At 33.3% G+C, this 16602-nt stretch overlaps 2 protein-coding genes across 5 annotated transcripts in view; one reads left to right on the top strand and one right to left on the bottom strand.

Moving 5' to 3' along the window:
• The first annotated feature begins 71 nt into the window (after positions 1–71).
• Positions 72–7263, top strand: si:ch211-245h14.1. 2 transcript variants are annotated; one of them, XM_087297449.1, is made up of 8 exons: positions 72–292; positions 439–496; positions 593–717; positions 2190–2250; positions 2720–2953; positions 3246–3428; positions 4310–4380; positions 6564–7263. In XM_087297449.1, the coding sequence occupies exons 1-8, from the start codon at positions 209–211 to the stop codon at positions 6585–6587; spliced, it is 840 nt and encodes a 279-aa protein (XP_087153575.1). In that variant the 5' UTR covers positions 72–208; the 3' UTR covers positions 6588–7263.
• coq8aa (coenzyme Q8A, genome duplicate a) overlaps positions 6414–16602 on the bottom strand; it is a 59711-nt gene continuing 49522 nt past the window's right edge. The window contains 4 exon segments of one of the 3 annotated variants that reach the window (NM_001002728.2): positions 6414–7965; positions 12070–12156; positions 12240–12305; positions 13668–13775. In NM_001002728.2, coding sequence (NP_001002728.2) covers positions 7672–7965; positions 12070–12156; positions 12240–12305; positions 13668–13775 — 555 coding nt within the window. In that variant the 3' untranslated portion in view covers positions 6414–7671. 3 annotated transcript variants of the gene reach the window in all.

Genomic DNA, 16602 nt, shown 5'->3' with positions numbered 1-16602 from the left:
AACAGCCAATGAGAACGCGTCCTGTTCACAAACACAACGAATATAGCCTATCACTGGCGACTACAGCTCCCAGGTCAGATTTTAACACACTCGTTTTGCTACTTCGTGCTGCTGTTGATAATAAATGACTGAACTGGAGTCAGTCTGTATACAGAGTTAAAGTACTTACGTTTTGACAACATTAACTTTCGCTTTCAGTACAGCAGAAATGAACAACGCAGGATCTTCTACGTGGCTGCCCCCCGCATTTGCATGGATAAACCCCAAAACATGGGGGTCAAACAAAGAAAAGGTAGGCTACGATAAACAAATATTTAGTATGCCAACGTAAACTAGTTATCCAAAATTTGTGTGTTTCTCCAAAGATTATGTGCCAAAAAGGAAGTTTTTATTAATGGTGTCTAATTATTTAACTAAAATCTTTATTTCTAATTCAAGAATGCCAGAGCTGTCCGAGAAGAAATCAATTTAATTTCGGGATCTTCTGTCCTGGATGGTGAAAATGATTATATTTACTAGCCTACATCTAAAAATGTGTGTACCCGTGTGCTCCCGCAGCGTGACGTGCTGTATGTTTTCTATCTATTTCTAGAAGCTGGCATCGATGACGCTCAAGTCCTGACTTTGACCAGAGAAGATCTGAATGAGCTTTTTCCAGGTATCAAGAACTTTCAGCTCAGAAGGACGATTATGGCAATAATCACAGAATCAGTGAAGGTATGTCTTGACTTCAGCCATGCACGCCGGTAAAACTGAAAGTCAGAATTATTATGGCTGAAAATGTGGCAACTGCAAATTATTAGATAATGAGTTTTTAGTGGCATTCATTCATTTTCCTTTGGCTTAGTCTCTTTATTCATCAGGGGCCGCCACAGCAGACTGAACCACCAACTTGTTTTACACAGCAGATGCCCTTCCAGCTACCCAGTACTGAGAAACATTCATATACACTCATTCACAGACTTACACTACCGCCAATTTATTTATTTCATTCACCCATAGCACGTGTCTTTAGACTGTAGGGGAAACCGGAGCACCCGAAAGAAACCTACGCCAACATGGGAAGAACATGCAAACTCCACACAAAAATGCCAACTAAACCAGCAGGGACTCGAACCATGTGACTTTCTTGCTATGAGGCAACAGTGCTAACCATATATAGTGGCATATGGAAATACATCATTTTTAGACTTCTCAGAATCAACTTTCAGATCAAAATATTGGAGAAATATTCTCCCATCATCATTCAATCTAATATATATTCATGGAAAATTTATTTTTTTACTTTGATCTGTGTGTGTTTAAATATCTAAAATATAAAAAAGCGATTTTATGCGAAAAAAATAAATTACTTTTTAAATGAGCAAAGTATAGAGAATTTATAATGACAAAGTGTAAAGATCCAAAATGGCAATTCATTAGTATTTTGGAGATGCATTGTAGTCATTAAACAGAGACTTTTATTATGCCATCAAATTATATCTAAATGTGCCTGACAACAATTATAGCATATAATTTACTGTTATGCCGAATGAGTTGGTCTTCTATAAATCATAGACTAAAAGAACTAGAGCTGCATGATATTGGAAAATAAATGACTGTTTGTGACTATTTTTGAAATATTTATTGCGATGTGAATACAGTTTCACCAGATGACGGAAATAGCTATAATATATGGAAGGATTCATCATTTTACACTTACTGAAATGATTTGTAGGGCAGTGTATCTACATGACTAAATCTAAAGTATGGATAACTACAAAAGTAAAAATAGAAATGAAATAAACAGCGCTTTGTTTAATTTTTCCTATGGGAGTGTAACAGTATTCGGGTACAGAAATGTAATAATCAAATTTAAAATGACACTATTTAGATTTACCAAATAAATAAACACAATTAATCTTTGTTAAAGCTTCAAATGTTATCTTTTCTTGTGCACAAATGCCTAAATTTGCATGCAAAGTCACAAAACATATACAAATGCTAAATTTTCACTCTATTATAGTTAAACTGCCATAATTCCACAAATCACACCCTCCAAACTGTGGTGTCCGCTTAACTATAATTTCACCTCATGCAAAAATTGCAATGTCAATGCTAAAACAACATATTGTGCAGCCCTAGTAAAAGCATAAGATACGGATTAGAATTTTTTTTAGCATTGATGTGTCATTTTTGATTATTTGAAGGATTCTTCTGGACCACAAACATTTGATGCAGCACTGAAGCAATTAATGGCTCACAACAGCAGTAAGTAACTTATAGGCTTACACAGAATCTGCATCATCACTGAGTCTAGTTATTTACTGGTGTAAATGTGTAATAATATATTTACTCAGTTTTTATATTAATATTATTGCAATATTATTGACTAATATGCAACAGTTTATATGATTTATTTACAATACAGACACAGTACTGTCTTTTAGTAGATTTTTTTATATGAAAGACCTGCTTTGTTTACCAAACAAGTGGATCTAATTAGATTTGCATTGTAAATCTTAAATACGTCAAAAAATTATATTTTTTTTATTTCGTGTTTTAAGTTTTTAGTTACTATACTCCCAAAATAATTCTGCGTATTTATTTATTTTACAAAATTCTGCACAGATTCTTTCTGTCTGACCAGTTAAGACCTAAAAACAGCCATTTTTCGCTGTAGAGTGACAATCTTTGTAAAAGAGGTGTTAAAAATGACCCATCTCAAACTTTTCTTCAGATGATCCTGCTGTACATGAAGTTGTGAAGGAGTCACTTCGAGCTTTTCGAGAGGTGGACCAGCAGCTCAAATCAGCACAGGCATCTCTGAAACCATACATTGACATCTTGAGCAGTTTGAGTGAAGCACCTTCTAGAAAAGAGGACTGGGAAACTGAGAGAACATCAAGCAGGAAGAAGCTTCCAAGCCCATCACACACCAGTTCAAGATCTTCAATCAAAAAGCAGACTTATGGTACTGTACATGATAGTAAAAATTGTGAAAAGCACAATATCTTTCATTCAAGCACTCAAAACCACTCTTTATCATTGTGTTTTAATAATGATTGATCAGCAGCTCAAAAGCTAAAATAAAAAATGTTAATGGTTAAGAAAAGACTTTGTATTTAAACATTAGTCTGTATACCCCAATAATGCATTTTCTGTTACCAATAAATATGGGAATCTTGAAAATCTGGATGTTAATATCAAAAGTTTGGGCCTTGCTTTCCATACATACCTTATTAACACAATTTCTTTTATTGCAGAGCCTTCAGTCAAAGTGCATCTCCTTTTGTGTGGTCGAACTTTAGGAGCTGACACGCAAGTCCTTGCAGGGCTCCGTGGAGTTCAAGCGAGTGAATTAATGGACTGTCAGTTGATTCTGGCCTTTTGTCCTGTGGTATCACGGGTGGGAACAGACATTGAAGAGGCACTGAAGAAAATTCCAGGTAACTTTTTTTAGAATAGTCAATGGCTGACTGCTTTATACTGTCTCTAGAAATGAAGCACACATCTGGCAGTTCAGATTAACCACCTCCACCAAAAATGAATTTATCTCTTTCAGATTTTACTTTTGTTCTTGCAACTCGCATTTAAAACTCTATGATCAATTAGTATATAGAATTGAAGGCAAAATGATTAGCCCTTCATGTGAAATTGGAATTAGTTTTCAAATATTCTCATGTGAAGTTTATCTAAGACAGTGGTTTTTCAAAGTTTTTTCATCAGGTACCACCTCAGAAAAAAATTGTCTCTCCAAGTACCACCAAAATGAGCAGTATTAAAATACAGTAGCATAGTAGGCCCAGTAAAGCAGCTACAACTCTGCAAAGTAAAAAAAAAAAAAAAAAAAAAAAACGTGGCAGATTACCTCAGAAAAATAGGCTATATGGCATATTATATACATAATTTTTGATAAATTTTGAAATGTGTGTAGCATGTACAGAACATATTTCATTCCTCCGCGTACCACTAGTGGTACACGTACCACAGTTTGAGAACCACTGATCTAAGAGATTGTTTTGACAGTTTTAAACAGTGGCTTTAATACCTAAATGTTTTTATTTTCTCCTCACCATGATGATAGAACATAATATTTTAATCATTATTTTTCAAGATACTAGTATTCAGCTTAAAGTGCTAATTAAAAGCTTAACTAGGATGGGTTTTTAGATCACAATTCAAGACTTTTCTTTCAAAACTGCCACTTTAGATCAAATAAGTTTCACAATATCCTACACCTTTTCTGAGAATGTTGATTAAATCAAATTTTTTTGACCCATCACTAAATATAAGGTAATTGTGACACTTCTCACAATCCGCTTGTTAGGTGTGACGTCATGCAAAGTGGTTTCCGGGTCCAAGCGCTATATCAAACTGTATAGAAAGACTCAACAAATGGTAATAATAAATGTTTATAAAGCGATGTATTACTTTTAAAAATCATGATCGCAATATATATACAGTGCTCAGCATATACAAGTACACCCCTTACAAATCTATCTTTTAAATTCATATTTTAATAGGAAGCTATACAATATTATATTTGTTCATATACATTAGATTAGTCAGTGCTGAAGTCAAATCTGGAGCTTATCTGACAAAATAACTTACAAAAAATAAAACTAGTACATTTAAATTTATATATTATAGAAAAATATTAAATACAAAATTTAAAAAGGGAAAAAAATCAAGAGGAAAAAAACAAAGTAAAAATTTTGTTAATTTTTGCAACCTTTTGCTTAATTTTAATTGTATTCTCTTTCAATTTATAAATATGTTTGATGACTAAATATTATTTTAATAAATAGATCTGTTTAATAAATCAGTTGTTTAAATGCACCAAAATACATTGCCTATATTCACTGAGAAATAGAGAAGAATATTCATTTTCAAAATAGAGTGTACTCAATTATGCTGAGCACTGTATACTGTATCCATGCCTAATATCAGATAGTCAGAAAATGGTTGATTTAAAAACTATTTTTTTACAATATTGGTGTCTAGGGCTGCTGGATGTTGGGGAAAAATCATAAATCACAATATTTTGGTCATAACTGTAATCACCATTATTCAAAGCGATTATCAATTGAAGTCAAACTTATTCGCTCTCCTGTGATTTATTTATTTTCTATATATATTTCCTAAATGATGTTTAATAGATGAATTTTTCATAGTATTTCCTATAATATTTTTTCTTCTGAAAAAAGGCTTATTTGTTTTATTTCGGCTAGAATAAAAGCAGGTTTAAGTATTTTAAAATCTATTTTAATAGGTCAATATTATTAGTCCCCTTAAGCAATATATATTTTTGATTGTCTGCAGAAAAAACTAATGTTAAACAATGACTTCCCTTATTACACTAATTAAGCCTTTGAATGTTACTTTAAGCTGAATACTAGTATCTTGAAAAATATCTAGTTAAATATAATGTACTGTCATCATAGCAATGATAAAAGAAATCAGTTATTAGAAATGAGTTATTAAATCTGTTGTGTTTAAAAATGGGTTGAAAATAAATTTCCAATAAACAGAAATTGGGGGAAAAGGGTCACTAATAATTCAGAAGGGCTAATAATTTTGACTTCAACTGTTTATATATATGCAGTTATTTTCCTCCCTGTAAATAATGAAAGTGAAATAAATACAATAGAATAAGAATATGAAACAAATTGTGCTTTAAGCATCTTCACTGTAAGAAAAACACTTCAGCTACAAAAGTCCTTCAGTCAAGAGCAGTGAGTGATTTTGTCCTTTTGTTGTTTGATTAATAATAAAAACAGGTGGCAGCAGGAGTATTGCGCACTTTCACTTTAAGAGCAGTGCAGTTCAGATATGGTTTTTCTTTCGCATGTCTTTTGATTCACAACTTGTGTTTATTACACAAATGAGGGTTAATATAAGTAATCACTAAACACCACTCTCTGACATGAATGTGCATTAATTTGACCATTAAAGCACTCACATTAAGATGACGTTAGATGTGTGTGCTTTGCTCATCTCTGAGGCTAAGCGTGCACACACACAGCAGTATGTGCTCTTTTGCGCTTTTAAAAACATGAATGATGCGCATCCCGTGCTGTAAACGTTACATTACAGTTCATGCTTTTAGTCATTTTCACATGGAACTGAGCTTTGCAGAGCAACAAATGTGTACAACTGGAAAGGGGTGGTGTATGATGCAATAGTCGTTTCATCTTGATTAATGTTTTTTCATAATCGTTAGAAGCCAAAATCGAGACCGGATTTTCGATTAATTGCACAGCCCTATTGGTGTCTGTGATGCAGCAAGTCCAGAGACTGACTGTCATGTACACCATGATTTTATATCAAATATGGTCATAAACAAATATTTTTTCAATTCAAATGAGTAGCGGGTGTAAACAGTATTTCATGTCACAACTTAACAAGAAGATTCATTTTCTCTGAATTTGAAGTTCCTCTCAGTTCAGAGATTTATTGTTTTTTTTCACAAGGGAATTGTAAGTTAATTTGTACTCTCAAAATTCAGATTCCCCTTTTCTCAGAAATGCAGGGCTAGATTTCACAAGTTATAATAAAACTATAATTGCTTGTCTTCACAGTTGATAAGCCAGCAGTCCTGGTGATGATGTACCACACCTTCAACCCCAACCACATCTGTCAAAACTTGCATATGTCAACTTCTCAAGCAAACATTATGGAATATGTGAACGTCCTCTTCCATGACTCACACAATGGTATTCTGAACTGCCCAGCAAATGATCAAGCAATGACCAAACTTCAGATGATCCTAAACCAATACATGTCCTAAAAAAGGGGCGTCAATGTATATTTGTCATCGTATATATTTAAAAACGAAGCTTACTAATAAACATTTAGGACTGTTGTGTCGATTTAAAAAAAATTTAATCATTTTTTTCAGACAATTTTAATCACAATTTTTTTTAGTAAGAACGCCATTAGCAGGAAGATTAGAAAAAAGCCTTTAACACCATCGCTCTGATACCAAGCCATGATGCTTTTTTCTAGTTCTCACCTCCTCATAGGCACATTTAAATTCATAGACATCTCACACACATCAGAGAAGTGATTCCTCATCATATTTAACATCCTGGGCTTTTAAAAAATGCATCATGACAAAGTTGTTGTGTTTTTTTACCGGCTAAAACAAGCAAGCTTGTGTAACCAATCTACAGTAGATAACATATGCGACCATTTTCCGATCTCATCTCTCAGGAGCTTCCCTTTATCATACTTTGGCCAAGATTGTGCGCAAAATTCACAAACCAGAAAGAGAAAAATAATGCTTATTTCCCTTAGAGTTAATACACTGATTTCAATGAGTCAATCCTCACAAACTAAAGTCCGAGATCCCGGAAACAAAAATAACTGTTGGCTTGGACATGAAATGTTCAACAGCCAATCAATCAACCATGCCTGACGAATAACCAACTTACCTGGATTTCCGTAGGCACAATAAAACATCAGTCAGAATAGCCATCTTTGAATGACACGACTATAGATATTATTTCCCCATTAACACACTCAAAAGGAGAAAAAGAAAAAAAAGCGAAAGCTAAAAAGCGAACACGTATGATGGTACGGTTGAGTCGGTCAAGACAAAAGTGCCGTTCGTTTTACATTCGAGTGATTGGCCAGACGATTTTGTGCTTATCAGAGTCTCTTTTTAGACAGACAAGCCCCTGTCAGTCACTGGCTTGGTCCTTTCTTGCGGCCGCTCCAGTAATTGCTGTAGGCCGCTTCGAACATGTCTTTGCAGCTTATCTTGGCATTGAGACGTGAGCAGATGAGGAAGGAGCCGCCCATTTTGCGGTGCAGGGAGTAGGTTTCTTCAGGCGGAGGGATGAGCCGCTGTTTTAACATGACGGGGATGAGGTTGTGGATGCGCTCTGTGGTGCTCTGAGCTCCGAAGTCAAACGGCTCCTCTGAAGCGAACGCCTCACCCAGGATCATCACCGCATCCACGTGTGCGTTCACCATGGCCTCAAAGAGAAGAAAACACTGTGTTAAAGTGATTGTTCATGCACAATTTAGTTTACTCAACCTCAGGTCATCCAGGAATTAAAGCAGTGTTTCTCAACCAACATCCTGGAGGACCACCAGCTCAGCACATTTCTCATGTCTCCTTAATCAAACACACCTGATTCAGATCATCAGCAGAGACTGAAAGACCTGGGATGTCACCGATAAAGGAGACATCCTTAACATGCAGTGTTGGTGGTCTTCCAGGAATCTGGTTGAGAAATACTGTATTAAAAGATAATTTTTTAACATTTATTAAAGATTAAAATTCGGTTATTAGAAGGATAGTTTACCCAAAACCGAATATTCCGTCATCATTTACTCACCCTTTACCTGTGTGAGGTTTTTCTATTGAACACTAAAGAATATATTATAAAGAATGCTGCAAACCTGTAACCATTGATTTCCAAAGCATTTGTTTTCCCTACAATGCAAGTCAATGGTTACCTAATTTCAGTTTCTTTAAAATATATTCTTTAGTTTACTCTTACATACAATGTATAAATGTTTGTAACCTCTAGAGGCAGATTAAATAGCAAGAACATTTTCATTATTGAGTGAACTATCCCTTTAATTACTGACCCTCATGTCACTCCAAAGATCTCCAGAAACCTTTATTTGTGAACAGAACACAAATTTAAAATGATAGTTTGCCACAAAATGCATAATGTACACTTGATAGTTCACCCTCAAGTGTTTCCAAACCTTTGAGTTTCTTTATTCTGTTGAAAGACATTAAGGAAGATATTTTGAAGAACGCTGGAAACCTGTAACCACTGACTTCCATAGTAGGGAATACAAACAGTATGGAAATCAATGGTTACAAACAGTGCTTAATTTGTGAATTGAGAGGTCCTGGATCAAAGTAACATCCGGCATGTTTCCCAAGGATGGAGAGGTGTCGCACACAAAAGTGGAGAGCGGTTAGGGGGTGGGTTGGATGGCGGAGGGGTGTCGCGGCTAAAAGTGAAGAGGATTGGGGAGTCGCGGAAGAAATTGAAAATGAACAGCGGAGAGGAAGAGGAGTGCGATTAAGGAGAGAGATCGGTAAAATCTGGTGCCGGATCAGACTTGTCAGATCAGACGCCGGATCTGGCGTGTTCCAGCACAAATTAAGCCCTGGTTACAGATTTAATTTCAGGCTTTTTTCATTCATTCATTTTCTTTTTGGCTTAGTCCCTTTATTAATCTGGGGTCGCCACAGCGGAATGAACCGCCAACTTATCCAGCACGGTTTTACAAAGCAGATGCCCTTCCAGCCGCAACCCATCTTTGGTAAACATCCACACACACACTACCCAATTCACCTGTACCGCATGTCTTTGGACTGTGGGGGAAACCGGAGCACCTGGAGAAAACCCACACGAATGCAGGGAGAACATGCAAACTCCACACAGAAACGCCAACTGACCCAGTCATGTCTTGAACCAGCAACCTTCTTGCTGTGAGGTGACAGCACTACCTACTGCGCCACTGTGTCACCAGGCTTTTTTCAAAATATGTATATTTTTTCTGTTTCATATAAGAAAAAAAAAACTCAAACAGGTTTGGAACAAGTAAAGGGCGAGTAATTATTGACTATTTTCCTTTCTTAGTGAATAATTCATTTAAGATATTTTAGAAGATATCTGAGAGCTTCCTCATCCTCAATAGACAACAATGGTTCGTTCAGTGTCCAGGAAAACATAAAAACAAAGAAACAAAAAAATCCTCAAAACAGTCAACATGTCTTTAGTAGTTCAATCTAAATATTATAAAGCTGCAAGAATACTTGTGCACATAAAGCAACCTTATTTACAGTTTCTTCTCCTCAGTGTCAGTATAGGGTGCATGTTCATGAGAGCGCTGTACTGTTTGTGTGTGTCATACTTGGGTGTGCTGCATGACATATAACTCGTATGCTTAGTTTGAAACAGAGGAAGTAGAACATGTGCATCTGGGAAGAGTTGCACCAGCTGTTCATAAGTTCTTTCTTCAACTATAACTTAAAGTCCACACTAGGGGCTTAATAACTTCTCGCTAGTTTGTAACTAAATTTGTTCTTACTTTGGTTGCACCACATGTTCTTAACGCAAACCGTAGTTAGTAGGATGTAAGCTCTCCGTAAAGTCATGCGTAGTGTCATTGAGTGACGTAATGTCCAATAAAAAGCATTACAATTGTCAAACTGCTTTGGAATGTGTTTATATATAACGGTCCTATGAAAATTAAATAATAAAATAGATTTTTTATTTTACATTAGAGTCAGTCACTAATAACAGACATGCATGTCTGCATTGTGAGCCATGAATGCACGCAAAATATCAACGCAATCTCACGTCAATTAAGTATGATTTGCTCATCACCCAATGACGGTTGGATTTAGGGGCGGGGTTGGGTGCCACGCCTCCTTTTTAAAATCTTACATTTTCCTACAACTAAAATTTGTACAAATTAGCCACTAAACTTACAAAACTAAAATCCTTGCGTTTTCTCGTGAAAATCACATGAAGATATTATAACATTAAACTTGATTTTTTTTCTATATCCTACACGTCAAAGAGAAAAGAACAGGGAGAAGAACTCAGTCATGAAGAAATTCTCGTTTTAATTGATTGAGAATTAACATAAAACACTCTACACTTTTCACAAACTGAAAAAAATGCAAGATTTGGAAGGAAATAAGGCTGTAAATGGAGGTAGATCATTCTTCATTATGACCGCAAGCTCCTCAATGTAAATTTGTCTCACTGTCAACTCTTTTTTACCGTTATACATGGGGGAAAGCTGCCGTAAATATTTATTTGAAACGTAGCGTTACGTTTAAACCAAGTTCAGTGGTGCAACACAAAAATATTTACTAGTGCGTAAAGTCACAACTAGGCTACGTTTGAACTCCTGGGGTATACACAAATGCACAGTGCTTGTGAACGTGCACCCTATACTGACAACAAGAAACAAACAACTGATGAATAAAGTTACTATTTTAGTTTTATGTGCACAAAGTTAATCTTGTAGCTTCATAATTTTCTGTTTAAATCAATGAAGAGTAGACACATGTACTGTTTTGATTTTATTTTTGGGCAACCCTTCTGGATTTTTAAGTCGGAAAGCTTGCAGTCTATGGAGGCTGATTTCTATGGAGATTTCATAAAATAAAAAAAAAATCTTATTTTGTATTTTGAAAATGAATAAAGGTCTTGTGGGACTGGAATGAATAGAGGGTCTGTAATTTCTGACAGAATTTTCATTTTTTGGTGAACTATCCCTTTAAAGCTGCAGTCCATAAACTTCTTAGATGAAATATTAACCAAAAATTAGTTTTAGAGCAAGTACATAATCAGCCATTGTTCAGAATTATCATAAGTATCTTACCCGAATGTTAATCTTGTAATAAGAATTTCTAATTTGAGCCAGTAAGGAATTACAAGTTACTCAAAAATATTTTTGGAAATGTCAGCAGTCACTCAGACTCAAGCTAAGGAAACAGTTCAGATTTCGAAGAACTGTTGAGCCTGTAAAAATCAAATATATAAACTAAGCAATTTTATTGAGGGGGTGATTTTAATTTATTAATGGTTTCTCATGGTTTATGTAAAAATGGAAGGTGATTATTTATTCATTCAATTTACAAGATTTAGTCTTGCAAAACAATGCATTTTACAATTAATTAGTGTTTTAATAACAATTTCATAAGCATCATTTCACTGTATGATTATATAAACTTCTGTATCAGTTATCTGAACCAGATACAAATCGTCCTAAGAACCTGTTTGTAGATTCAGATTTTGTTGTTCACTAAAGGCTGTAGATTAAAGCTAATAAAGATATGAATAATGTAAAGTCCAATTTTTAGACCAGACCAATCCCTGTGCTTTAAAACAGAACGTATCTCAGGAGCAGTACGTAATCATTTAATGTTGGTTAACTCTTAAAATGCTTTTGACTTTGATTTTAAGAATTAACAACCCAGATTTCAGCTGAAAAAATGTTATATTTTCGCTTAATTTTTCTCAAAAAACACATCACACCTGAGAGTGTGTAGAGAACAGGAGAAAACAATAAAACATCAGCTTATATTCTTACCTTTGACTCATAACCAGTCAAAAACTTCATGTCTATGGATTGCTTCAACACTCCTTCTCGATTACCATCTGCCGCAGCCTTAATGATCTGTTTAAAAGACGAAGGTCATCAGTCTACAAGGGAAAAAGTTTTATTCACACAATCGTTTACCTTCACTTTTATAGGTTTACCTCAATATAAACATCAGTAAAACTCTCATCAAACCCTCTCGTCGCACCGAAATCAAGTAAAGCAACCTGTGGACAGAAGAACAAGTTCAAAAACTCTGACATATGATAACAAAACATATTTACCTTTTATTTACTGTACTCAGAATAATAAAAGTCCTAATTTATTATTTATTGCCACATCAGCAACTTATGACTATTTTGTGGCAAAATGGATATCCATACGATATTACATGATGAAAATAAATTCGAATTACAATCAAAAGTTACTTAGACAAATATATATAAAATATAAATAAATAAAATTCTCAAGTTAAATATTATTTTTCTGTTCAATTTTTGATAAATAATTAAAGATTTTTCCTGCTGGTACTTTTTTAAAAATGTCCAAAGTATAAAAGTCCTAATATTAAAGACAGTTATAATACAATATACAGCAATTTGTTACTAAATTATCTATAATACTTTTTATATCATAAACATAACATTACATTTACACTACATTTTCATTTTCTATACAACTAGATTTCTCTGTACTTAACTCTAAAGTACAGTAAAAGTAACTACAATATTAAATGAATAAAAACGATGAACAAAACATTCTCAAATACAAAAAACAAAACAAAAAAAAACTAAAAAGAAAACCAAAAAAAAAAAAAAATTAATATATCATGCAGCAATTTTTTTTAAATACATTCCTAATATGAATACTTGGATATATATTAATATATGAAGTCAAATCACTTGCCTTTCACTTATTGTACAAAAGCACTTGACAAATGTAAATGTACAATAAACATCTATCATGTAATACGACAAATAATATTATAAATAAATGAAACACTTATATATACACGTTGAGAGATAAAGACAACTTCTAAAACCTTTTTGATTTTTTTGACAACATGCTACAATATCTACAATAATTACTTTCAATGCATCTCAATAGTACATGAAAACATTAAACCTTTTAAAACTATTTTCAATACTAATAATTAGAAAGATTACTTTTATTTAAAAAAAAAAACAGCATATTGGAAAGATTTCTGGAGGATCGGGTGACACTGAAGCTTGGAAACATGATGAATCACAGTACTAAATTAAATAAACTATAATAAAGTGATTAGTTTTAAACTTAATTAATTTTAGGTTTATTTCAAATTTGGCCACATACATATTCTTTAACTACAGCTTTCTAAATGCTTATAACAACAACAATAATAAAAATAATAATGATAGTCAAAAACCCAAAAAAGCAAACAAATTAAAGTATACAAATTATGTAGTGACAAAAACAAATCTAACAATTGAAGATAAAAAGTACTCGGGTTTAAATTGACATTAAGACTTATCGTTTGATTTTTAGTGTAAAAAAAATTTATAAATACTATGAGAAAACCGACACTGATCCAGACTCTCTCGCTCTCTTACCCGATGTGTTTGTGGATCATAAAAGAAATTGGACCAGTTGGGATCCGTCTGCATGTATCTGAACTCGAAGAGCTCTCTCAGACACAGATTCAGGATGTTTTTACAGATCTGATCATTAAAAAAATAAAAAATAAAATCAGCATATTATCCACAGTATACACAGTCATGTCATAGATCAGCTTCATCTCCAAACAAAGACTGTTTTAGTGCAATGTTTACGTCAACCCATATAACTGATGCGCATTTAAATCATATTGGTATGGTCTGTTTATACAATTCAATCACAATAATTGCCTTCATGTCTGTCAGTGTGCACGACAGCTTCTACTCTGGGATTGGTTCAACATTTGACTGAATTTATACTTCATTCCTTGGCTTTTTAACGTCATGCTCTTTTTATTTACACTTTGTCATTCTGATGCCAGCAAACTCTTTCACCAGCAGGTGGCGATGAAGCGTCAGGAAAACAAAGTCCCACCTCAGATTTTGACGTGGCCTGATACCACAGCACTTTTTAATGGGCCTTTATTTATATAACTGGCCAAACTGTACATGTGGAAAATATTTTTCAGCCCAGTTGGGTGAGAACTCATTAATGAGTGAATACTGTTTATAAAGACAGATGCACCTTAGTTTAATAAAATAATAATAATACAAATATATTTCATTAAAAAAAAAAAGTATTAAATACATCACACTATAGAGACAGTAGGGCTGCACGATATTGGACAGAAACTGACATTGCAAGGTTTAGTTTTCTGCGTTATGAGTAGAATTTCTTCAGAGGATGCGTCTAGCTCAATTTGGAAAGAATTCATAGTTTTATATTGAACTTAGCATTTTACAGTTTTCTGGAGCTGTATTCAGGGACAGGAATTACTTAATCAAATGTAAACAAACAAACAACAACAAAACTGCTTTATAGTCTTTGTTGTATAAAAAAATAAACAATTAATCTTTATTAATTAAAACGTTATGAATTATTATACACAAATGGTTTAAATACACTTGAAATCCTACAGTCAAAGGCCTTAAAAACAAAAGCAATTGAAAAACATTTACTCTTTTAAGGTTAAACTTCATTATGTGGTCAATCATAATCCCACTCATATTTCCTAATGGATGAATAAGCTGTAATTTTAACTTTTGCAGATTCTGCAATGTGATTATTGTGCATTTGCACATTGCGATATTGATGCTGAAACGATATATTGTGCAGCCCTAATAGAGACATTTGTTTGCACCAATGTTGTTTTCGTGTAACTGAAATTACAATTGAGGTTTTTATTTATAAAAAAAGATTCGCAATGTAATTTAATTCAATTGTACATTTAATTGTAACTTCAGGTAGGCTTGTCACAATATTCAATATATCAACTTATTGCACAACACATGGACTTGACCTCAATCATTTTTGCTGATGCAATGTATATCAACCAAACATAAAAACCAATTCTAGCAACATTTCAGCTGATCTTGCATCTTCATCTCTATTGGAGGTGTCAGTATGGTTAAGAAACACTATAGTATTTACTATAAATGACTATAGTTTAATTTCATGTGGGTGCCTGATGACTGAAAATAGATCTGGTAGCAGATATCGCAGCCACTGTTACTTTTTACCTTTCACTTTTTTGTTAACATTTATTATTATTTATTTAGCATACGTGTTTTTACATTCTGATTCTAATGCCTAATTTTTATATTCTTAGAATGACTATAATTAAATTAAACATTATTAAGAATATTAATAGAAAGAGTGCACTTGCATTGTGACGATAGATTGCCAATCTGGCATTTAATGAGTGGCATAAAATGGTCTTAAAATGACAATAATATTGTTAAATCACAATATATTTTGGTGCAATCTATTGTACGACAAAAAATAGATATCGTGACAGGCCTAATTTCAGTAAAGTTTTAGTTCTGTTGTGCGTTTACAGCTTATATTAGTTAGTTTATTAGGTCTAAACAGTTCTTATTTTATTTAGCTGTATAAATAAAAAAAAAAAAGTTATTTCACACACTAGGACTGAACAATAAATCATTTGAGCATTGATATCGCAACGCGTGTATCCCATCCGCAATTGTCATATCACAGGATTTAATTATTTATTAAAGATTAAAGGACTACGATATTATTAAATATAATTCCATTCCATGATGACCATGTTATTTTACATTTGATTGTTCAATATATTTCAATACTGTTGGACTCTCCAGAAACCCATAAAGCACTATTTATTTAAATGGTATTGTTTTTATACATGCTTGTCTGTTACTATTTTGTATGCAGATGCACTGCATAGAAAGAGGCTTGATCATCACAGTGGATCTAATTAATTTAATTTTTCCAAAAAAAACAAACAAAAAAAAAAAAGCGATTCAAATTATATCTATATTGCAACATATATTTAAAAAATAATAAATAATAATAATAATAATAATAAAATATCAGAATGTCAAATTTTCCAACATCGTGCTGATCAACTAGTGAAATTATATCTATATTGCAACATATATTAAAAAAATAATAAATAATAATAATAATAATAATAATAATAAAATATCAGAATGTCAAATGTTCCAACATCGTGCTGACCTAACACACGCTTTAATCCTAAAACGAATATGTAACAAACATTATAGCTCTGATTCATATTTAGTTTAGGTAAGACGTTTGCCATATAGTTATAGAAATTTAAGTTTAGATGACAATATTAATGTCTTGTGAATACGGATTTATTGCTCTGTGCATCAGAATAAAATGCATTTTCCCCTCTGAGCTCCACATTCACATTTATTAAATAAGAGCCAGAAAAGCATGATGCCTCAAACGTGATACCCAACAAAACAGACAAACCCACAACAGGATGTGCTTAGTGTGCAGAGGCTGGGAACTAAAGCTTTTTATTTTTTTATTAACTAACATTAA

Source organism: Danio rerio, chromosome 20 (assembly GCF_052040795.2).
Source record: "Danio rerio strain M-AB ecotype USA chromosome 20, GRCz13ab, whole genome shotgun sequence".
Taxonomy (NCBI): domain Eukaryota; kingdom Metazoa; phylum Chordata; class Actinopteri; order Cypriniformes; family Danionidae; genus Danio; species Danio rerio.
Note: the sequence above shows the minus strand (reverse complement) of the source record. Positions and strands in the feature narration are given on the sequence as shown.